The 25,431-nt window shown below is 41.4% G+C and overlaps 2 protein-coding genes across 2 annotated transcripts in view; one reads left to right on the forward strand and one right to left on the reverse strand.

The window, feature by feature from the left end:
* Positions 1 to 875: 875 nt before the first annotated feature.
* On the reverse strand, positions 876 to 24,662 carry DHFR (dihydrofolate reductase). Its single transcript, XM_023214958.2, has 6 exons — positions 24,399 to 24,662; positions 23,578 to 23,627; positions 21,353 to 21,458; positions 9,848 to 9,974; positions 5,825 to 5,940; positions 876 to 1,294 (listed from the first exon to the last, which is right to left on the reverse strand). Exons 1-6 carry the CDS (start codon positions 24,515 to 24,517, stop codon positions 1,216 to 1,218), a joined length of 597 nt encoding a protein of 198 aa, XP_023070726.1. The 5' UTR covers positions 24,518 to 24,662; the 3' UTR covers positions 876 to 1,215.
* MSH3 (mutS homolog 3) overlaps positions 24,652 to 25,431 on the forward strand; it is a 230,807-nt gene continuing 230,027 nt past the window's right edge. Inside the window, exon 1 of the mRNA XM_023214955.2 lies at positions 24,652 to 24,921. Coding sequence (XP_023070723.2) covers positions 24,721 to 24,921 — 201 coding nt within the window. The 5' untranslated portion in view covers positions 24,652 to 24,720. The remainder of the gene's footprint in view (positions 24,922 to 25,431) is intronic.

Genomic DNA, 25,431 nt, shown 5'->3' on the forward strand with positions numbered 1-25,431 from the left:
CATGTGTGGTTTTATTCTTTTTACTACATAAAAATAATGAAGATGTGCCAGGTGTGGTGGCTCATGCCCATAATCCCAGCACTTTGGGAAGCTGAGGTGGGCGAATCACTTGAGACCAGCCTTACCAACATGGTGAAATCTCGTCTGTACTAAAAATACAAAATACAAAAATTTATCCAGACATGGTGGCGTGCACTTAGTCCTAGCTACTTGGGAGCCTGAGGCAGGAGAATTGCTTGAATTTGGGAAGGCGGAGGTTGTAGTAAGCTGAGATTGCATCACTGCACTCCAGCCTGGGTAATAAGAGTGAAACTGCCTTAAAAAAAAAAAAAAAAAAAAACATGTTTAAGCGCTTACATACTTAAACATGAATTGCTTTAAGTGTTTGGCATTCGCTGTTCCCGTGCATGCCAGCAGCTTCTTACTGCAAACACCTGGGACTTACTATAGAGCAGCTGGAGTACATTCCGCCCACACACAGGACAGAGAGCTGACAACCAAGGAGAGAGAGGAATCAATACTCCAGTTTTTCCCTTCCATTTCCCTGTATCTCAGCAGTATGGAGCTTATTACCAGTGAGAACCTGCTCGCTGACTTTAAACTGGTTTTCTTACCTTCTCAGTTCAATTTTTCCATACCTCAACTGATGGTTTCTGGTATGACCTAGCAAATAAACTGCTTTCACTGAAATTTCAGTCTTGGAATCTACTTTGGGTTCCCCAGTCTAAGACAGAAACATACTCATTTTCCCATCACTGGACTTCCAGGTTGTTTTCAATTTTTCACTGTTACAAACAAGGCTGCAACATTTATCTACAAACCTCTGGATATACACATAGGAAGCTTTTGGTATTTCCACTAGTGAAACTGCTCAGTTGAAGGGTATGTGGATCTTCATCTTTAATAAATACTACCAACATTTGAAAAGCCCGACAATGTCAAGGACTGGCAAGAGTGTCACATGTGATGGGTGTGGAAAGGCAGCTCACTGTAGCAGGTGCTGGGGACTCAGTCAGGGTTTTGGAGAAGCACTTATTTATAGCAAGAATGTTTCATAAATGGTATCTGATAGAGTCAAGAGTAGTGAGGAATAAAAACAAGTGGCTTAGAAATAATTATAGATCTAAAGTCAACAAAATACTTTTTTTCTAATGTAAAAATACATACTTTTTTTAGAGGGAGGGGGAACAACTTAAACCAGAAAACACCTTCATATTAATCATTCTTCTCATATACTTCAAATTTGTACTTAATGCCTTTCTCCTCTTGGACATCAGAGAGAACACCTGGGTATCTGTAAAAGAAAAATATATATAATTAAATTATGTGTCCATTAAAAACACAGCTTCTGTCATTCTCAGTTTAAACACATCAATAATGCATAAAGCAAATAAAAAGTTTCCCTTTTTTCTTCACAATGGTAAACCACTGTCAAGCTGGATAAATATCATGCAAATATACTACATATGCAAATGATAAGAAAAAAACTGTAAACTATGTAGAAAGTTAGAAAAGAAAAAGTGTAATTTCTCCTCTTTTGTTTCCTTTGGATTCTTCATTCTCTCAAAAACCAGTTAGCAGTTTCCCTTGTCTCTTTCCTATCACCCAGCTCATAGGAAATTTCTTAAGAACTTTTGGCAAGACTTACATTTGGTATCACATTTCTTGTGTAAGCAAAAGACAAAATACAACCTGAAGCTGTTTAGGGTATAACTGAAATTATGTGCCCTGGACAGTGACAGGTTCTCTGCTTCAGTCTGATTGATGGACACCACACTGCTCTAATTCCACAATGTGTGGCAGATTGTAATTCCTTTATTAGGATCTGCTATTCCTGTTCCCTAACTCTCACTTAAGCCTGTGTTCTCTCCAGCTTCCCATCCAAAACTCAGCTTCTCCACTGAGGAATCTTCTGACCATTCCAGCCTCCAATGAACCCCAATCTTTGGTTACTTCTTCAGTACTATGCAGGCTGCACCCCAGTATGCTCCAGGTAGTCAGGAACACCTGCTTGAATCAGACTGTGCTTCATTCTGGTTCTGCTGTGTGACATGCTTCTGAGCCTGGCTGTCAAAGTCTTCATCCTTGTAAAAAATTTAGCATTGTTGGCCAGGCGCAGTGGCTCATGCCTGTAATCCCAGCACTTTGGAAGGCCAAAGTGAGTGGATCACTTGAGGTCAGGAGTTCAAGACCAGCCTGGCCAACATGGTGAAACCCTGTCTCTAATAAAAATACAAAAATTACCTGGGCATGGTGGCGGGTGCCTGTAATCCCAGCTACTCAGGAGGCTGAGGCAGGAGAATTGTTTGAACCTGGGAGGTGGAGGTTGCAGTGAGCCAAGATGGCGCCACTGCACTGCACTCCAGTTTCCATGACAGAGCAAGACTCCGCCCCCACCCCAAAAAACCAAAAAAGAATGTAGCCTTGGGACTAACACATTAAGTGTTCTATAAATGGTGCCTACTAGTATTATTGGTTTGTTTCATTTCTCTATTTTTAAAACTCATTGTAGGCAGGGACAACACAGTAAACGTTTAAGTCTCGTGATAGTCAATACATTGCTAAGTAATAACAGACATTAACCTTTGTTGACTAATTAGAGATTATGCAATTTTGGTAAAAAAAATTAGGGGTACAAAGTAACAAAATTATAGGGAAAAAGATGCTTTCTGGAATAATTTATATTTCCGAGGAAGAAGCAATGTTTCTATTAACCATTTTCTATTATAATTTTAGTCTCTCTGAAATGAGTCATGGAAGGTAACATCTACATACATTTTTGGTGCAAAATTCTCAAGTGTCAAGACTGTCAGTTCATAAGACAAAAGCGACATATCAAGAAGTTTCTGGGCCGGGGGCGGTGGCTCATGCCTGTAATCCCAGCACTCTGGGAAGCTGAGGACGAGGCGGGTGGATCATCTGAGGTCAGGAGTTCGAGACAAGCCTGGCCAACATGCTGAAACCCCATCTCTACTAAAAATACAAAAATTAGCCAGGCATGGTGGTGGGCACCTGTAATCCCAGCTACTTGGGAGGCTGAGGCAGGAGAATCGCTTGAACCTGGGAGGAGGTTGCAGTGAGCCAAGATCGTGCCACTGCACTCCAGCCTCGGCAACAAAGCAAGACTGTATCTCAAAAACAAAAAATAAACCAAAAAACCAAAACACAATTAAAATCAAGACTCTACAGGAAGCACAGGCTCAGGAGCAAAGGGGCAGCTGAGTAATGTGGACGAGTATGCCAGCATCCTGACAGGAAGTTGTAGGGTCAGAAGAAGAAACATCAGCCTATCCAAAACCTGCTTCAAGGTGTCCATTGACAAGGGGCATCTGTCCCAGCTCTGGAGCCAACTACTGCCTCCACAGGCCTCTTTAATCTCTATTCTCTTTGACTACATGGTCACATAGAAGATTGTTAACTAGAAGTAAAAGCCTGTTGGGGGCTCATTAAGTAGAAAACTGCCGATATAAAATATCTGGGCCTGCTGGTTTGGTTGGGGTCTAGTGTGAAATAGTCTGAGATAGATTTCTTCCAGGTAAGATGAATGAGAGCAGAGCCCTAGAGGACAGTCTGGCACAGTGCTGTTGAAAAATCGACTGCCCAAACAATGACCTACAGGGATGAAGGCAGACACAAAGTAAAACCACCTTACTTTATTAATATGACCTTCTGCTCTGGCTTCCATCACTTGTGGCTCCTTCTACATTCTAATTTTATTCTCTTCTTGCCTCACAAGTTCTCTCTTTCTTCTGTATTTCACTATACTAGCATGTTTTATTTTTTAAATCGGGAAGAATAGTGTTAATAAAAGACATTATATTTGAACAGAAACCTATATAACCACAAGAGGTTAACTGATAGAGACAACGGGGCTTAAACTAAGTGAGTAGCTGTGGGGAAAGGGATAGGGGAGGTGGAGAATGACCAAAGTTTATATTTGGACAGTAGAAAGCAAATCCAAGTTCCCCAGCGCACGGAGATCTGGAGAGAAAGTCGCTCCAGAATTGAGCAATGTTAGTTTTCCAGGGACAAGATACATTCACTTTATCTTCACAGGTTTCCTTTTTCTCCAGAGAATGAAGGACTGACTTATTCTAGGTCTCCCGTTAGAGAATTCCCTCCATTCCATTAAAGAGGCTGTTATGATGTCATGTTAGTAGATGCCTGAAAGTACAAATGACCATCAAATGTTGCAATGGAAGAGTTTTTTGCTTTCTCCCATAGCCTTGTTTAGAATCTCCACTTTGGAGCAATTTCCTTATTCCTATCTCAATCTATTCACTATTAAAATTTTCTAAGACATTTAAGAAGTACTACCAATCTGTCACAAACTCTTTCAAAATCACAGAAGGGAAGACAGCATCTCCTAATTCACTCTATGAGGTCACTTTTATCCTGATAACAAAACCAGGGGAAGGCATTAAAACAAAAACAAAAACAAAAACTGTAATCCCAGCACTTTGGGAGGCAGACGTGGGCGGATCATGAGGTCAGGAGATCGAGGCCATCCTGGCAAACGTGGTGAAACCCTGTCTCTACTAAAAATACAACAAATTAGCCGGGTGTGGTGGTGGGCACCTGTAGTCCCAGCTACTCAGGAGGTGTGAACCTGGGAGGTAGAGCTTGCAGTGAGCTGAGATTGTGCTGCTGCACTCCAGCCTGGGTGACAGAGCGAGACTCCGTCTCAAAAAGAAAAACAAACTATAAATCACCCCTTCAGAATATAAATGCAAAAATCTTCAACAAAATACTAGCAACCTAAGCCTAGTAACATATAAAAAGGATTAGATACCATTACCAAGTAGAATTTATCCCAGAAACATTAGTTTAACATGAAAATCAATGTGATATACCATATTAATAGTGCATTGAAGTATTAGTATAAAAGACAAAAACCACATGATCATCTTAATAGATTCAGAAAAAGTATGCCACAACATCTATAATACTCTCATGATAACAAATACTAAATAAACTAGAAACAGAAGGGATCTTCCTCAATGTGATAAAGGCACTCACAGCTTAAATCACACTTGATGAGAGAGAAAAGCTTCCCGTCTAAGATTAGGAACAAGACAAGTAAGTCTGCTCTTGCTATCTTCTAGTCAACACTGTATTGACAGGTCTAGCCATGGCAATTAGGCAAAGAAAAAAGTAAAAAACATCCAGATTAAAAAGGAAGAAGTAAACCTATATTTGCAGATGACATTATACTGTAGAGAAAACCCTAAGGAATCTACTAAGAATCAGAATTACTAAATGAGTTCAGCAAGGTTGCAAGATACAAGATCAATAAACAAAAATTACTTGCATTTCTGTAAATAGCAATGAACAGTCTGAAACTAAAGAAAACACCATTTACAACAGCATCAAAAGGAATATAATACATAAGAATGAATTTAACACTGAAAGGTATAAAACATTGCTGAATGAAATAGGACCTAAACAAGGGGAAAGACATCACATGCTCAGGGTTTAAAAGACTTAATTTTTTTTTTTTCTTTTTTGAGACAGAGTCTTGATCTGTCACCCAGGCTGGAGTGCAATAGTGTGATCTTGGCTCACTACAACCTCTGCCTCCCAGGAACAAGCAGTTCTCCTGCCTGAGCCTCCCAAGTAGCTGGGATTACAGGCATGCGCCACCACGCCCAGCTAATTTTTTGAATTTTTAGTAGAGATGGGGTTTCGCCATGTTGGTCAGGCTGGTCTTCAACTCCTGACCTCAGGTGATCTGCCCCCCTCGACCTCCCAAAGTGCTGGAATTACAGGCGTGAGTCACTGTGCCTGGCCTTTTTTTTTTTTTTTAAAATAACATTATACTTACTCTGGCAGAAGTTTATATTTCTCCAAATCAATTTCTGGAAGAAACGTGTCACTTTCAAAGTCTTGCATGATCCTTGTCACAAATAGTTTAAGATGGCCTGGGTGATTCATGGCTTCCTTTGAAATAAAACATCAATTTTCTTAATGTGTGTCAAAAGACATAGAAACTCTAAGATTTATGTTTAGTTAGTTTATACCAAGGATTGAAAATATGCTTGGTACTGCCAAAGCATACTATTAAAATATCCTATTATTTCATCTGGGGTGCTGCAAAGTATGCCTTAGTTATATTGAGAATGACACTAACCGTTATCAATAATTATGACAGACTGAGTTTAAATATAGTCTGGCCTCCAGTTTGCTTACAAGAACTTTTAAATTTAAGCATTCTCTTTTATTGTTTTCCCTTTGGCTGTTGAGAGTTAAGAGCCCCAAATTATCTAGTTGCTCTCCATAGAAAAATTTACATAAACATGTATGAATAAGATAGTACAATTTAATGAGACCTTGACTATGGAAACCCCCAAGAGCATACTTAGTACATATACATAAAATTTAGTAATGCTTCCAATTCTCAGAAGATAATTACAATGCTAGTAGGTAGGTAATTTATTCTGCTGCTTCTTGCTAACAATTGTATTAACATTTGGCTTAATATTGTACGTGACTTTTCTAACTACTCCCTAAAATATGGTTGATAATTTCTATAGAAAAAGTTGCCCTGGAATGAATGTTGTAAAATTCTCATTCATAAAAAGTATGTCTTAATTGCAATTCTAAGAAAGCAGTAATTCTTATCTTAAATAGCTTATAGAACACACACACACACACACACAGACATAACAAATCCAAGTGTTTATTTTTAAAATTCCAAATAAGGGTACAGAACAAATTTTACTTTTTATTTTCAAAACGTCATTTTATATTAAATCATTTATTATCTTTGCTACAACCAAATAGATGCTCTACCAATTCTTACTGTACCAAAAATTTAAAAAGTGGAATGCAGAGTCCCCCCTTATTTGCAGTTTCACTTTCCAGTTTGTTATCTGTGGCCAACTGTGATCTAAAAATATTAACTGGAAAATTCCAGAAATAATGAATAAGATTTAAATGACATGCTGTTCTAAGTAGTGTGAAGAAATCTTGTGCTGTTCTGCTCTGTCCTGCCTAGGATGTGAATTATCAGTTTGTCCTGCACATGTTGTCTATGTTACCTGCCCCTTAGTCACTTAGGAGTTGTCTGGATTATTAGATTGACTGTGGTGGTGAAGTTCTGTATTAAAGTTGATTATAAGCTGGGTGCAGTGGTTCATGCCTGTAATCCCAGCACTTTGTGAGGCTGAGGCGGGTGGATCACCCGAAGTCAGGAGTTCGAGACCAGCCTGACCAACATGGAGAAACCCTGTCTCTACTAAAAATACAAAATTACCCGGGCATGGTGGTGCATGTCTGTAATCCCAGCTACTTGGGAGGCTGAGGCAGAAGAATCGCTTGAACCTGGGAGGCGGAAGTTGTGGTGAGCCGAGATTGCACCATTGCACTCCAGCCTGGGCAAAAAGGGCAAAACTCAGTCTCAAAAAAAAAAAAAAAAGGGTGATTATATAAGCAAACCTTCTGTAAAGGGAGAGATGGTAAATATTTTAGGCTCTGAGGGCCATTGGGTTTCCTACCTTTGTAGGCCACAGACAGTACTGAACGAATGGGTGGAGCTGTGTTCCAATGAAACTTTCTTTACAAAAATAGGCTGAGGTCTGATTTGGCCCACAGAAGATAAGCCTGAATGATACCTACAAGCTGTTGTGATGTGTGGTAGGTGGGTAATGTAAAAATATCATTTGAAGATCCTACTTCCTATTTATCTATATATAGATTTATCATATTATATAAATGCATTTACGTACTTATATTGCTTAAAGAATACATTTTCTAGTGACTATGGTAATGAATCATTCAAAGTGTGGTAGGCACTGAACAGAATAAAGAAATAACTTGTTTTCTTAGAAGAAATTCATACTTGGATGAAAATATCAAGGAAAAAATACCCATTTCTTCTATCACAAATTGAGAAAATAAGAGGTTCTAGAAACAGGAGCCCAAGAAACTGAGAGTTTTTTTTTTTTTTTTTTGAGACAGAGTCTCACTCTGTTACCCAGGCTGGAGGGCAGTGGCGCGATCTCAGCTCACTGCAACCTCTGCCTCCTGTGTTCAGGTGATTTTCCCACCTCAGTCTTCCAAGTAGCTGGGACTACAGGGGCCCGCCACCACACCCAACTAATTTTTGTATTTTTAGGAGAGATGGAGTTTCACCATGTTGGCCAAGCTGGTTTTGAACTCCTGACCTCAAGCAGTCCACCCGCCTTGGCCTCCCAAAGTGCTGGGATTACAGGCCTCCACCTAACTCTTCTTTCTAAAATAATTTCAGTGTATATATCTTACCACAAGACCACCCAAATGACAGAAACTGATTTTTCTTCCTCCTCATAAATGTTAATTTTTCATTAGTGTTTTAAAAGGCAAAGAATTCTATTATCCTTAAAAATTTTAAAGCTGGAAGTCATTTGGTATTAAAAAAGGGGTATATTGGCCAGGCGCAGTGGCTCACACCTGTAATCCCAGCCCTTTGGGAGGCCGAGGCGGGCAGATCAGCAGGTCAGGAGGTCAAGACTATCCTGGCTACCACGGTGAAACCCCGTCTCTACTAAAAATACAAAAAAATTAGCTGGGCATGGTGGCATGCGCCTGTAGTCCCAGCTACTCGGGAAGCTGAGGCAGGAGAATGGCGTGAACCTGGGAGGTGGAGCTTGCAGTGAGCCGAGATCATGCCACTGCACTGCAGCCTGGGCGACAGAGTCTCGACAGAGTGAGACTCCGTCTCAAACAACAACAACAACAACAAAAACAAAAAACCAAAAAAAAGTGGTTGAGGAAGTTTTGTGCTGTAATAAATTCATATACATCTCGTTAGTGTATATCAACTGAGAGCCCCAACCCTTTCTCAGTAAGAGATATATTCATCCTGAAAGACAAAGGGGTAACTCAAGTGTATCTAGGGTACATTCAGGTAGTAGAAACCAGTGCAGTGCAACTACAATTCTCAGGAAAAGATTTAGAATGGATTTTAAATTGGAAACATCAATTATTCTTTGATTTGAAAGTAGACTGGTACTGGAGAGATGTTGGTCACAGGATACAAGATTTCAGTTACATAGGAGGAGTAAGTTAAAGAGATCTATTGTACAACATCTATTATTTTATAGTTAATAAATGTATTCTTGAAAATTGCTAAGAGAGTAGACTTTAAGTGTTCTTACCACATAAAATAAGTGGGTAATACATGTGTTAATTAGCTCCATTTAGCCATTCTACAATGTATACACATTTCAAAACAACATGTTGTACATAATATATATATATGCAATTATTTGCCAATTAAAAAGATAAATAGGCTGGGTGCTCATGCCTGTCATCCCAGCACTTTGGGAGATCAACTGCTTGAACCCAGGAGTTCAAGACCAACCTGGGCAACATGGCAAAACCCTGACTCTACAAAAAATACAAAAATTAGCCAGGCATGATGGTGTGTGCCTGAAGTCCCAGCTACTTGGGAGGAAAGGTGGGAGGATTGCTTGGGCCTGGGAGCTCGAGGCTACAGTGAGACAGTGCCACTGCACTCTAGCCTGGGTGACAAAGCAAGAACCTGTCTCAAAAATAAATGAATAAATAAATAATAAATAGGCTATAAATAATAATAAATAGCCTATAAAAGATAGGCTGATACAGACTAAAGTATTTATTTTTGCATTTCTATTTAGTTTGTATAGTATCAAACAACAAATAATTTGAACTGACAACAAATAATTTACAGTACAGATAATGTGCTGCTTCCTATACTCATGGCTTAATTTTTTAAAGGTTCAGACAATGAGTTATATCTGTTTTCTTCCACTTCCTTTAAATGGCAGGGAAGCTGAAAGAAAGTAGAATAGAACATTTCTTTTTATTTACCAATAACTACACTTACCTTATAAACAGAACTGCCACCAACTATCCAAATCATGTCTACTTTATTTGCTAATTCTGGTTGTTCAGTAAGTTTTAAGGCATCATCCAGACTTCTGGCAAGAAAATGAGCTCCTTCTGGAGGTTCCCTGAGGTTAAAAAAAGAATTACACATAATTTTTGTAAAATCCATCCATACTAGTCAAATAATCTGACTAAGAAGCAGTGACTGTAGAATTAAAATCATCATAAATATGAATCCTTTCAACAAGAAGCACTTAACATCAGTATGGCCTATGAGCAATAATTCAGCCTACATTTGTACATCTATGGCTCACATGAATCATGAAACAGAACCAGGTGATATCCTGTGGTATCTCTTGTGGAAAACCATCAGAATAGGAATTATTTCTGGAGGGGTGGGATAAAGATTCACTTGGACAGGGCAGGAGAGAACTTTCTGGGGATGGTAGGTACTATTCTGTATTTTTGATAGGGCTGGGGTTACGCAGGTGTATACATTTACCAAAACTTAGCAAATGTACATTTAAGACTTGTGTCTCATGTAATAGTTACTTCAGAAGAAAAAAAACTGTAAAAGACAGAATCATTGTATTTATTTATTTATGAGACAGAGTCTCGCTCTATTGTCCAGGCTGGAGTTCAGTGGCACGATCTCGGCTCACTGCAAGCTCCGCCTCCTAGGTTCACGCCATTCTCCTGCCTCAGCCTCCCGAGTAGCTGGGACTACAGGCGCCCACCACCATATCTGGCTAATTTTTTGTATTTTTAGTAGAGATGGGGTTTCAGCCTGTTAGCCAGGATGGTCTCGATCTCCTGACCTGCTGATCTGCTCGCCTCAGCCTCCCAAAGTGCTGGGATTACAGGTGTGAGCCACCGTGCCCGGCCAAGACTGAATCATTAATGGTATGAATGATGAAGTATTTAGGTGGAAATACACTAATGTCTGCAGTTTATTATGAATGCAAAAATGAACAAGATCGATTGATAGATGAATGAAGATGTGATGAAACTAGTAGAGTAAAATGTTAATGGTAGATCTAGGTGGATGGTTTACTGTAAACTTCTTTCTGTATGTGTGAAGATTTTCCTGATAAAATATTAGAAAAAGAGTGATATGTTTGAATGACTGCAGAAAAGCTTGGAATAACATTCAGACTGTTAATATGTCATTACCTTTGGGAACGGGGAAAGGATTTTCATGCTTCAAACAATACAGGAATGGGTGAAGTATTAAAAAATGAGCTTATTATTATGTAATTAAAATCCAAGAGGGAAGAAGTTAATTAATTCCAGTGTTTACTCAGGGGTGGTCCAATATTTTGGCTTCTCTTGGCCACACTGGAAGAATTGTCTTGGGTCACACATAAAATACACTAACATTAACGATAGCTGATGAGCTAAAAAAAAAAAAAAAAAGATCTGTGCATAATGTTTTAAGAAAGTTTACTAATTTGTGTTGGGTGGCATTCAAAGCCATCCTGGGCCACTCTGAGGCCTGCGGGTCATGGGCTGGACAAGCTTGGTGTACGCTGACTAGCTTAATCTCTCCCAATCTCTGAAACTATTTTGTTGGTCATGGTGGGGGGTTGCAATTCCCTTTATAAATGACGAAACCTGTGGAACTAGGCTTTCATAGTAATTAGATACACAACAGAAATTGCAATTCAATGTCAAGTTTTTAGCCTGCTGCTTTAACAAGATTATATAATTGTCCTTGAACTCATAGTTATAATAAGGATTAATCAAGAACTTGATTGCCTCCTCCCTCTCCCTCCTAATATATATTTTACTTATTTTATTCTGTCATTCTTCAAAGAATTAGGTTAGAGCAAAGAATATACTTTGACTCAGGCTGGAAAAAAGACATGGAGGCCAGGGAGAAGTTAAATAAGCCCAGGTTATCTCCTAAGGTATCAGGGCAGTTGCAGGGACCAGGTTGGACTAGGCTCTTCAGAGAGAGAACTGAATCTAGAAGAAACAAAGATTTGGAGTTGGGAGAGAAGAGAGTTTATAAACCAATGATGGCCAAAACAAAGCTGTGACCGTGTTGGTAATTGCAGATGTGACGACTTCCTTGCCCTTTTGTAGTGAGCGTGGAAAAGAAAGTGAAGAACAGATTAGCCAGGCGTAGTGGCTCATGCCTGTAATCTCAGCACTTTGGGAGGCCAAGACGGGCAGATCACTTGAGGTTAGGAGTTCCAGACCAGCCTGGCCAACATAGTGAAACCTCGTCTCTACTAAAAGTAGAAAAATTAGCTGGGCGTGGTGGCGTGTACCTGTAATCCCAGGTACTTGGGAGGCTGATACAGGAGAATCGCTTGAACCAAGGAGGCGGAGGTTGCAGTGAGCCGAGATTGCGCCACTGCATTCCAGCCTGGGTGAGACAGCGAGACTCTGTCTTAAAAAAAACCCAACTCCCGCCACCACAAAAAAAAGCCAAAAAAACAAATTAAAGATAGAGCAAAGTTAGAGATTTAAGTTAAAGCAAAGGTATGAAGAATATGCTTCTGTAAAATGTGGCTATTTAGCAGTTTAGAGTTCAGTATCACAGGAAACACTGGACCTCCAGGTGGGTAAAAAAGAACATGCAAAAAGCTGAGCTAGTGTTTGAGTTTATCAGCCCTTACACGGCACAAGTGCTAGAAATTAATACAGTAAATGACAAATAGGAAGCATCCAATATAGTGACGTATTTCACTGCTGAATTTCTTTCCTACAATTAGTTTAAACCAATCCAGATTGGATTCCCTAACAAAGGGGAGTTGGTATGTGGTAGCATACGTATTCTTTGTTAAGAAATGTGTGGACATGCTTGATGTTTCTGTGACTGAGTGTTGAGGGTTTGCATGAAGACTAAATGAGATAATGTACACACTGCATTTAACTGGCAATCGTACGTGGTACTATCATTCCTTTTTATAGATGAGGAAACTGAGCCTGAATGGTTAAGAAACTACTGGTCACACAGCCAGGAAATGACGGACCTGGGAGTTGAACTCCAGCACCCTGACTTTGAAACCTGAGCTGCAACTTGTTATGTGGACAAAAGACTTCAGTTGGTGCCTGTGGGCTACAGGGGCCTCTGATTCAGGGGCCCTTAGACATCAGGATGGTAGGGCTTAGATTAGGTGGAACCCTGACTCTTGTCCTCTGGCCTTATCTGATTACTCCGGGTGCCATATAAACATTATCCTTTTTCACTGTTCCTGATGTGAGGATGGCCAATGGAATTCTGGCTCCATTTCCCCAGGGAGTGTTGGGAAACCACTTAAAAAAACAAAAAACCCTGAAATGGAATGGTGTCTTAACCAGAACGTAAAAATACACCCTCAATTTAAGACTTTTCACACTGAGCTTTTAAAAATGGGGTTCCCTACTAAGCCATACCTCATTTTATTGTGCTTCAAAGATACTGAGGTATTTTTCTTTTTTACAAATTGAAGGTTTGTGCCAACCCTGCACTGAGCAGGTCTATTGGTGAAGTTTTTCCAACAGCATGTGTTCACGTTGTATCTCTATGTTACATTTTGGTAATTCTCACAATATTTTAGAGTTTTTCATTATAATATGTTTTGGGGATCTTGCTGCTACTGTTGCAAGTAACTGTTATGGGGTGCCATAAATCATGCCCTTTTAAGATGGTGAACCGATACATGTTGTGTGTTCTGACAGCTCCACTAACTGGCTATTCCTATTTCTCTCCCTCTTTTCTGGCCTCCCAATTCCCTGAGACACAACAATATTGAAATGAGGCCAATTAGTAACCCTATAATGGCCTCTAAGCGTAGGAGTGACAGGAAGAGTCGCATATTTCTCATGTAAAATCAAAAGCTAGAAATGATTATGCTTAGTGAAGGAAGCACACAGCAAAGCCAAGACAGGCCAAAAGCCATGCCTCTGGCATCTAACAGCCAAGTTGTAAATACAAAAGAAAAGCTCTTGAAGGAAACTAGAAGTGCTATTCCAGTGAAAATGTGAATGGTAAGAAAGCAAACAGCCTGGCCGGGTGCGGTGGCTCACACCTGTAATCTCAGCACTTTGGGAGGCCGAGGCGGGAGGATCATGAGGTCAGGAGATCGAGACCATCCTGGTTAACACAGTACAACCCTGTCTTTACTAAAAATACAAAAAAATTAGCCAGGCGTGGTAGCCGGCGCCTGTAGTCCCAGCTACGCGGGGGGCTGAGGCAGGAGAATGGTGTGAACCTGGGAGGTGGAGCTTGCAGTGAGCTGAGATCACACCACTGCACTCCAGCCTGGGTGACAGCGAGATTCTGTCTCAAAAAAACAAAAACCAAAAAACAAAGAAAGCAAACAGCCTTATTGCTGATGTGGAGAAAGCTGAGTGGTCTGGATAGATCTAACCAGCCACATTACCTTACACCAAAGCCCAATCTAGAACAAGGCTTTAACCTTCTTTAATTCTGTAAAGGCTGAGAGAGGTGAGAAAGCTATAGAAGAAAAGTTTGAAACTAGCAGGGTTTGGTTCATGATGTTTAAGGAAAAAGCTGTCTTCATAAGAAAAAAGTACAAAGTGAAGCAGCAAGTTTATCCGGAAGATCTGGCTAAGATCATTGATGAAGGTGGTCACACTAAGAACAGGTTTTCAATGGAGACAAAACAGCCTGCTATCCAAGGAAGATGCCATCTAGGACTTCATAGCTATAGAGGAGAAGTCAATGCCTAGTTTCAAAGTTTCCAAGAACAGGATGATTCTCTTGTTGGGGGTTAAGGCAAGCTGATGACTTTCAGTGGAAGCAAATGCTCATTTACCATTCTGAAAATCCCAGGGCTTTTAAGAATTATGCTAAATCTTCTCTGCCTGTGCATTAGAAATGGAACAACGAAACTTCGATGACAGCACATCTGTTTACAGCATGGTTCACTTAAATATTTTATGCCTAATGTTGAGACCTACTGCTCAGGAAGGAAGATTTCCTTTCAAAATATTCCTGCTCATTCTGCAGCCCATGGATCAAGGAGTAATTTTGACTTTCAAGTCTTACTATTTAAGAAATACATTTTCTAAGGCTGTAGCTGCAATAGTCAGTCATTCCTCTGATGGATCTGGGCAAAGTAAATGGAAAACCTTCTAAAAAGGATTCACTATTCTAGATGCCATTAACAACATTCATGATTCATAGGAGGAGATCAAAATATCAACATTAACAGGAGTTTGGAGTTAGTTGATTCCAACCCTTATGATGGCTTTGAGGGGTTTAAGACTTCAGGGTTGGAAATAACTGCAGATGTGGTGGAAATGGCAAGAGAATTAGAATTAGAAGTGGAGCCTGAAGATGGGATGGAATTGCTGGAACCTCATAAAATGTCAGTGGATAAGGAGTTCCTTCTTATGGATGAGCAAAGCAACTGGCTTCTAGAGATTAAATCTACTCCCGGTGAAGATGCTGTGAACATTGTTTGGCCACGAAAGATTCAGAATACTACACAAACTAAGTTAATAAAGCAACAGCAAGGTGTGAGAAGATTGATTCCCATTTTGAAAGAAATTCTGTTGTGGGTAAAATCCTATAAAATAGCATCACATGCTCCAGAAAAATCTTTCATGAAAGGAAGAGTCTATCAATGCGGCAAACTTCATTGTTTTATTTTAAGAAATTGCCACAGCCACCCCAGCCTTCAGCAACCATCACCTTTATCAGTCAGCAACCATCAGTATCAAGGAAAGACACTCCATAGTGAGAAGATTATGACTCACTGAAGGCTTGGATGATTGTTAGCATTTTTTAGTCATATTTTCATTAAGGTACATTTTTTAAAGATATACTACTACTGTACATCTATTAGACTATTACTATAGTGTAACTATAACTTTTCATATGTACCGAGAAACCAAAAAATTCATGTGACCACCTTTATTGTGATATTTGCTTTATTTATTGCAGTGGTCTGGAACTGAACCTGCAATATCTCTGAGGTATGCCCATATTAAAAATTGGGTATGCTCCGGCCTCATAATGGAATACTATGCAGCCACTAAAAATATTTACAGGACTTTATTTTCTAATATATGAGGGAAAAAGAGGTGGGTTACAAAGTGGTACTACGTGGGATGGTTCTATTTTTATAAATCACCTATGTACTATTCATTGTGTGATTTCCGAATCCCTACTTTGCTAGGGGTTATGCTAGATTCTGGGGACGGAGATAAAATATGCAGTCCCTGCACTCAAAGAGATTGTGATGGCAGTCAGAAATATCTCAGCAGTGACTATAATGTACGAAAGGGCATACAATGAAGACGTGCAGAGGACGCTTCATGGGAACGCAGGGCCAGGGGTGATGAGGGAAAATACTCCTCAGGGCATGATTCCTTAACCGAGTGTCAAAGGAGACAGAAACACATGCAAAGGCACAGGCATTACAGACTACAATTGAAGTGTAGTATAGAATTTTATTTTAATCATACTAAAGTTATTTAACACAAGAAAGCTCTGAAAAAGTTGAGGGTAGCAGAAAAGTAAACTGTGGTGAGGTTTAAAACAGGGTAGGCCGAACGTGGTGGCTCATGCCTGTATCTCAGCACTTTGGGAGGCTGAGGTGGGCAGATCACCTGAGGTCAGGAGTTCGAGACCAGCCTGGCTAACAGGGAGAAACCCCGTTTCTACCAAAACACACAAAAAGTAGCTGGGCATGGTAGTGCATGCCTGTTATCCCAGCTACTTGGGAGGCTGAGGCAGGAGAATTGCTTGAGCCAGGGAGGTGGAGGTTGCAGTGAGCCGAGATCACACCATTGCCCTCCAGCCTGGGTGACAGTGGGTCATTCTTGTCATACCCAGCTAAATCAGAGTTGAGGGGACAGGGGAAAAAAGCATTCAGGGTATAAAACATTGCACCAAGAATGTAATTTTCTGTGAGCCTGACTGCTGGAACTGCTTGTTGTGACTTGAAACCGGTTTTATCTACAGCTTCTGAGATAACTTGCGGCAACTCTAGAACTAATTTTGCCCACCACTCACTGCTCACCAGTCGGAGCTTGCCAGTGCCCCCAAACCTTAGTAGTGCCAATGAACTTTCTCAAAAAGTGGTAACATTTCTTCTTTTAAGTAAAACCTCTAACCTTCCCTTTGTTCTTCAGACATATGGAAGGCTACCTGTCTGCATGTATGCCCTAAACTGCAATTTTTTTCTTCCCAAACAAAATGTTAAATTTAGAGATTAATCTCAACATTTTTATTTTGCCTTTGATAATACTAAAAGGTTGGGACAGCAGAGCATGGTGAAGATAGAAAAAAAAGGAATCCAGAATGAAGTCAGGGGAGATGAGAGAGTTGATTTAGGTGGCAGTGGATTTTTGTCTCAAGATCGAGGGAAACAACAACAAAATAATATCTTAAGGTGAAAATGAGATCATGAGTCTGTTCACTGTGATTTCGTTAATATATTAATGTGTATGTTCTATCAGATATAAAGTAGCAAGTTTGTGTGGGGGGGGGGGGGCGCGCGGGGCGGCAGCAGGAACTGATGCCTATACCCTTCCGTGTGCCAGAAACTTTACATACAAAATTTCAGTGAGTCTTCAAAATCACCCTAAAAAGTTGTCATTATTCATCTCATTTAATAGGTAAGGGAAGAACCTTCAACAAGGCTTACTTGTAACCTGCCTAAAGTCACAAAGTTACTAGGGGCCATAGCAGATATCAGAAACCAGGTCAGTCAGTGTTTGCTACTCCAAGTGTGTGAGTGGTACGGGGAGAGAGATCTGCACCTTCAAGAAGTTTTAATCACTGTGGAGACTCTCACAGTGAGATCGGAAAAAATTATGACATGAAATTTAGTTAACTTTCATGGATGGGAGACTATTTAAATCTCGTAACATGGAGGCAATTTTGGATTTTCTAAAGTAGTGTCAAGGCTACTATAGCATTGCAGTAAAACTTGTTTATTTAATTTTGGGTTCCAACGAGTTTTTTTTTTTTTTTTAGATGGAGTCTCTCTCTGTTGTGCAGACTGGAGAGCAGTGGCATAGTCTTGGCTCACTGCAACTTCCACCTCCTGGTTCAACAGCTTCTCCAGCCTCAGCTTCCTGAGTAGCTGGGATTACAGGCGCTCGCCACCACACCTGGCTAATTTTTGTATTTTTAGTAGAGACGGGGCTTCACCATTTTGGCCAGGCTGGTCTCGAACACCTGACCTTGTGATCTGCCCACCTTGGCCTCCCGAAGTGCTGGGATTACAGGTGTGAGCCACTGTGCCTGGCTGGTTCCAAAGACTTTTAAAAGTCACTTTATTGATAAAAATCACATACCATAAAATTCACCCTTTTAAAGTGTACAGTTCAGTGACATTTAGTACATTCACAGAGTTGTGCAAGCGTAACTCCTATCTACTTCTAGAACATTTCCATCACCAAAAAAAAAAAAAAAAAAAAAAAAAAATTATGTATTCATCGGTGGGTAGTTCCTTCCCTTCCTCCTCACCTCAAGTTTTTTTTTTTTTTTTTTTTGACGGAGTCTGGCTCAGGCTGGAGTGCAGTGGCCCTACCTCGGCTCACTGCAAGCTCCGCCCACCGGGTTCACGCCATTCTCCTGCCTCAGCCTCCCAAGTAGCTGGGACTACAGGCGCCCGCCATCGGGCCCGGCTAATTTTTTGTATTTTTAGTAGAGACAGGGTTTCACCGTGTTAGCCAGGATGGTGTCGATCTCCTGACCTTGTGATCCGCCCTCCTCGGCCTCCCAAAGTGCTGGGATTACAGGCCTGAGCCACTGTGCCCGGCCTCACCTCAAGTTCTTTTAAAGCCACAACTTGATTTTCTAGACAACTTCGGAAAAACATTTTCCCCCAATACCTTACTAAGGAAATATTTACCCTAAATAACTAGTGTTTGGTAGAAAATTTGTGATTACCTTGAGGGTTCAGTTTCTTCTTACACTGGGGGAGAGGGGTGAAAAATGAAGTCTCTTTAGAGCTGACATAAGCAAGTGATTTCCATGCATAAATCTCTGTCCTTTTATTCAAGAGTGCCTGACACTCAGCAGGTGCTCTCTCTATGTGTGGGACTGACCAACAAGGAAGGAAGCGGGAGGAACAACAACAACAAAAAAGAACTCTAACATTTTTTACTAACTGGTATCACTATTTCCCTGGCATGCTTGATAATAAAGACTTTAAATTTTCTTAGCCTTAAAAAAAAAAGCACAAGACACCAACATATATTATACATAAATACACAAGCAGCAACCAAACCCAATTACATGCATCACAGGGAGGCCGTAAAAAAAAATTACACTCATTATCTTTGAGGAGGAATGCTGGCTCAAGTGAACATCTCCCCAACTGAGATTTCTTTCTGTTTGAGCTCAAGCTAGCCATAAACAAACCTGAGTAGTATTCAAAAATGTCAGTAAAGAGTTTCTTGGAATGGCGATATAGTCTGTGAATTTGAAATATACCAAGGAAAGAGATAATCAGAGCATCCTAGCAACCAGAAGAAAGAATAGCATGAAGATGGAAGCAGGCGGCAAGATGCATATCAACAAATCTGCCCCGTCGCCCAGAGGCAATCAATGCAAATATTCTATACACTTTCTTCTGGGTTTTTACCTATGCCATTCTAAGAAGAACTTGGGAGAAAATCTGTGTAAGTCTGAATCCCCTTAGCCTATATAGCTGTGTAGATCTTTCCTTCCCATAGTGTTAACTTGGCTAGGATATAGTTCTTGGTTATTCAGATACTGTATCTAGGTGTTGCTTCGAAGGCATTTTGTAGATGTGATTACAATTCAGTTTTTATTTTTTTTGAGACAGGGTCTCACTCTGTTGGCTAGGCTGGAGTGCAGTGGCACTATCCTGACTCACTGCAACCTCTGCCTCCCGGGAACTACAGGTACACGCCACCACGCTGGCTAATTTTTTTGTAGAGATGGGGTTTCATTTTGTTGCACAGGTTGGTCTCAAACTCCTGAGCTCAAGTGATCCACCTGCCTTGGCCTTCCAAAGTGCTGGGATTGCAGGGGTTGGCCACTGTGCCAGGTCGGACTTTAATCTGAGTGGGCTGATTCAATCAGTTTAAAGGCCTTGAGAGTAGAGTTGAGGCTTTCCTGAAGAAATTTCACCTGTACTGCTTCAGCCCCTGCTGGAGAATTCCAGCTTGCCCTTTCTGATGGCCTGCTTTACAGATTTTTGGACTCACATACCCAGTCCCCATAATTGTGTAAGCCAATTCCTCGCAATAAAACTCTTTAACATACCTATTTCTATCTACTACTGGTTCTGCTTCTTTGGTTGAATCTTCATTAATATCCATGGGAAAATAATACTATGACCACTGTTCCCAAGCAAGTAATGCCCTAGGATACTGCATTCTTTTTGGTGATTATATTATTAGACTAAGAATGATTAACATGCCAGATCCCAGACTTTCCCCTTAGGTCCTGACATGGTTTGGCTGTGTCCCCACCAAAATCACACCCTGAATTGTAATAATCCCCACATGTCAAGGGTAGTACGAGGTGGAGATAAATGAATCATGGGGAGGGTGGTTTCCCCCATGATGTTCTCGTGATAGTAAGTTCTCATGAGATCTGATGGTTTTATAAGGGGCCTTTCTCCCTTAGCTCAGCACTTCTTCCTGCCACCACATGAAGAAGGACGTGTTTGCTTCCCCTTCCACCATGATTTTAAATTTTCTGTGGCCTCCCCAGCCATGAGGAACTGTGAGTCAATTAAATCTCTTTCCTGTAAAATTGCCCGGTCTTGGCAGTTCTTTGTAGCAACATGAGAATGGATTAACACAGGTCCAATTCTGGCCACCCCTCAACCTCCCAAGCCATTGGAGTTGACTTCCTGGGCAGTCTTAATATGATTACCCCTCCCACTCTCCAGTCACCAAGGCATATCTAGGCTTCATGAACTGCTGACTCCAACCCTGGATTGGGGTACAGGAAAATTCTTATCAAGGCTAACTGGAGATACTTGCTTCTCTCCCGGATCTCTAGAACCATTTTAATACTTTGAAATTTTTTACCTTCAGACACTGGGTAATGAATGTTAAGTACAAAATATTACTGGGTACTGTGGTTAACTAGGAATAATAGAGCAGAAGATTATGACCCATTTCAGCCCATCCTAAAATTCACATTTTATTGCATTTAGGGTTGGGTCCAGAAAGGAGATCATCACTTAATTTTAGCAAGTCCCAAAACATAGTTGTTTTGACTTTATGTGAAACTACAAGTTACTGATTATACTGTAAAATTTATATTTGAGCCTACTGAATGATGGTTCAAGAAAACTTGCAAATCTGATACCACAGTGAGATATTTAATGTTTATTGTAACTTTTCAAGGTGATGAAATCAATTACTCAGCTAGTAGAAGAAATTATTGCCATGTAGTATAAATAATTGCTTATTTTCTATAATCACCTTTGTGATACTAAGCAGCCTCATCAATAGCTCCTTTTATGCAATTTCATTTTATCATATACTGATCTCCACTATAAGACATGATTTTCTTGTGGTGAATTTATGTTAAGGTACTTACTTGAGTTCTCTGCTGAGAACTAAATTAATTCTACCCTTTAAAGGTCGATTCTTCTCAGGAATGGAGAACCAAGTCTTCTTACCCATAATCACCAGATTCTGTTTACCTATAAAATCACAAAGCCTAAGTATATTTTGGGAATATACATGTATTTTCATATATTTATATACAACAAGTCCTTGAATAACATCGTTTTCTTTTAACATTGATGAGAAAAATAATCAATTCCTGGCCAGGGCCACTGTCTGTGTGGAGTCTGCATGCTTTTCCCATGTCTGCATGGAGTTTCTCCAGGTACTCCAGTTTCCTTCCATATCCCAAAGACATGCACATTATTATTCTTAAATGTATGTATAGCTCATATTTATTTCAGTGTTTAATATTAGAAGTGTTTTCGGCCTTCGTTTAGAAGTTTGGTGATGTTTTTGTGACCAGCAATATGCCCTAGGAACTTAAGTAGCCTATGGTAAAATTGGTTTTGCTATACATTGTTTCACTTAGTGTCACAGTTTCCAAGATGAGGTTAAGTGAGGACTTAGTGTAGGTATGTGCATAGATATGACTGACATCCTGACATTTAGTGGCTCTCCTTTAAAAAAAATAAACTTAAAAGTCTTACCAAAATTCATACTTATCACTTATGGCCTAAATATAACTATTTTTCCCTTTGGCATTATCCAATTTATATCCAATATTTACTTTTAATCAATTGCAATTGTGTATAACATAGTAACGAGTAAAGATTCTGGGGAGGCAGAGGCAGGCGGATCATGAGGTCAGGAGATCAAGACCATCCTGGCTAACATGGTGAAACCCCGTCTCTACTAAAAATACAAAAAATTAGCCGGGCGTGGTGGCAGGCGCCTGTAGTCCCAGCTACTCGGGAGGCTGAGGTAGGAGAATGGCGTGAACCCGGGAGGTGGAGCTTGCAGTGAGCCGAGACTGCGCCACTGCACTCCAGCCTGGGAGATAAAGGTGAGACTCCGTCTCCCAAAAAAAAAAAAAAAATTCTGAGTCAAAGTGCTCAAGTTGAATCCATTTTGTCATCCACAAGACAAATCGTGTTAATCCCTTGTGGATTACTTTCTTTATCCATAAAATAGAGATAACAATAGTTCCTGCTTCTAGGGTTGTTGTGGGAATTAAAGACTTAGAATAATGTTCAGCCTCTAATCAGTACTGTCAAAACTGTTTGATATAATTGTATTATTCATATTTGTGTACTTTGTAGATTGATATTAAATCATACTTTTAAAAATAGCTGCTTAATGTTCCACTCAATTGCCTTAAAACATGTTTAATTATGTCTCTATCCTATTCTTTTAACGCTTCTATAAAAACTTTTTACATATAGCGTCCACTTTGGGTCAATTTCTTAGGAGAATAACTTTGAGACTCAGCTATCTGAACCAAAGAAACATCAACATTACCAGACCATATTGGGATTTTTGAGAGTGGCTTTTATCAATTCTTTAGCTATAGGCTCTCATCATTATCTCTACCAGTGACCTAAGTGTCAAATCCAAATGCCTTGTATCTGTCCCATTCAAGAGCTGCAGCATCTGCTCCTTTCTACTGTTTCTTTTTCCTCTGCCATACCTCCTCTTACAACCATAAATATCCAGGTCTCTTAGGTTTTAAACGGGGCATCACTCAACCGCCACATTCTTTTCCTTGGTTATTCCCTTCCCTCCAATAGTTCAATTCACCTAGATCCCCGTGCCTGAAATTATCCTAGATGTCCTAGAGGCGCCTCATCATTACAACGGTACATTATTCTCCACTCCTTTACATGTCATGTCAGCTTTCAAACTGAAAATCTGAGCGTTCATCCTTGATGCATCATCTTTAAATTCCTGATCTCCAAAATCCAGGGTCATGTAACCTTAAAGATTTTTTACCCTCTCTTCTCCACTGCCTTTGTTCAGCCCTTATCTCTTCCAGCAGCTCTTCCAAAGGCCTCCTCTGCTTTCCTTTCCGAGTGCTAACCTCCACTGAAGCCTTCACCCAGCTGCCAATTCTGCCCCATGCCTGATAATTTGCTCGTGTGTTAACATAAAATTTCTAAGGCAAAAAAATTTTAATAATGGTAAATGAACCTTGGGAACTGCATACAGATCCATAATAAGAGAAAAAGTCCCAGATTAACACGGAAAACTTTCCATTTAAATAACATTTGCATTGGTAAACTTCATCAACCAAGACCCTACTTAATCCCACATTACCTTCTACTGAAGAGGTTGTGGTCATTCTCTGGAAATATCTGAATTCATTCCTACAAGTTAGAGAAACAGCGTTACTCGAAACATTATTGTCAGGCCTCTGAGCCCAAGCCACGCCATCGCATCCCCTGTGACTCCCACGTATAGGCCCAGATGGCCTGAAGTAACTGAAGAATCACAAAAGAAGTGAAAATGGCTGGTCCTTGCCTTAAGCGATGATATTATCTTGTGAAATTCCTTTTCCTGGCTCATCCTGGCTCAAAAAGCTCCCCTACTGAGCACCTTGTGACCCCCACTGCTAACCCGCCAGAGAACCCCCCTTTGACTGTAATTTTCCTTTACCTACCCAAATCCTATAAAACAGCCCCACCCTTATCTCCCTTCGTTGACTCTCTTTTCCGACTCAGCCCGCCTGCACCCAGGTGAAATAAACAGCCACGTTGCTCACACAAAGCCTGTTTGGTGCTCTCTTCACATGGACACGCATGACAATTATCCCTTAAGCTCCAGCTCTACGGCACCTGACAAACGGAGCGCTGCGGGCAGGGGTGAAGTGTTTTCTCCAGGGCTGGGACTTTGCCCTAGGTGAGGGCGCTGAAGGGCAACGACCTCACCTGGCAGCAAGATCCGGGCAGAAATCAGCAACTTTGCCTCCCGCGCAGCAGAAAAGGGGAATCCAGTCGGGCCCACCCTTCCTGCCAGCGCAGACCGCAAGTTTGGCCCCATCCTCTTGCCGGGCGTCGGCCCCGCGCGTCCCACCTAGATACCCCGACAGCGGGCAGCCTGCGCCAGTCTGGATCCCATCGCCCCGGCCTGGCAGATACCTGAGCGGCGGCCAGGGCAGGTCCCCGTTCTTGCCGATGCCCATGTTTTGGGACACAGCGACGATGCAGTTTAGCGAACGAACCATGACAGCAGCTGGAGCACCTCCGAGCTCGCTCATTAAACCAGAATGCGCTGTCAAGATTGGCGCGAAATTGTGGCCGCCCCGTCCCCTCGTTCCTATTTGTGCAGGCGAGGCCCCGCCCCCCGCCCCGGCGCAGGGCAGGGTCACGGCGTGCTCGCGCCCGCAGACGCCTGGGAACTGCGGCCGCGGGCTCGCGCTCCCGGCGGGTCCTGTCCCCGGACTGCCATCCTTCCCCTGCCATGTCTCGCCGGAAGCCTGCGTCGGGCGGCCTCGCTGCCTCCAGCCCAGTCCCTGCGAGGCAAGCTGTTTTGAGCCGATTCTTCCAGTCTACGGGAAGCCTGAAATCCACCTCCTCCCCCACGGGTGCAACCGATCAGGTGGACCGTGATGCCGCAGCGCCCCCAGCGTCCACTTTCCCGCCCCAGCTGCCGCCGCTCGTGGTAGGTTCTGTCCAGGACGGGGAAGGGCTGTCGGGGCCGGTGGGCGGGGCTTGTGGGTGAGGCGGGCGGAGGCGGGTACCCTCCGCCAGATGACAGGGCTGGAGGAGGAAGGGGCGGGCTGAAGAAGGGGAAGGTGGGAAGAGCCCAGGCGGGGCTACAAACTAGGTGAAGCGCAGAGGTTTTTAGTACTTCCATTTGAGGAGATAGGCTAAGGTTACTCAGGTGTTTAATGGCAGACGTGAGACAGGAACTCAGGTCTCCTGACTCGCATTCTGATAAGGGGGCTTGTGGGTAAGGGGTGCGTCTTTTAACCTCCATCTTTTTTTTTTTTTCTTGGTGGTCGAAGAGTTTTACTGATTTAAAAAGTGCTGGATTGGGTGATTAGAAGAAAGCTGCCGTTAGGTCTCCAGTTTTCAAGGCTGCAAAGCATTGCTCGAGATTTCAAATCACTACGGTTAAAAGTAGTCATATTGTGCAGTTCCCCAGTGAACACTTTTTGTAGTTTAGATT

Source organism: Piliocolobus tephrosceles, chromosome 4, assembly GCF_002776525.5.
Source record: "Piliocolobus tephrosceles isolate RC106 chromosome 4, ASM277652v3, whole genome shotgun sequence".
NCBI classification, from domain to species: Eukaryota; Metazoa; Chordata; class Mammalia; order Primates; family Cercopithecidae; genus Piliocolobus; species Piliocolobus tephrosceles.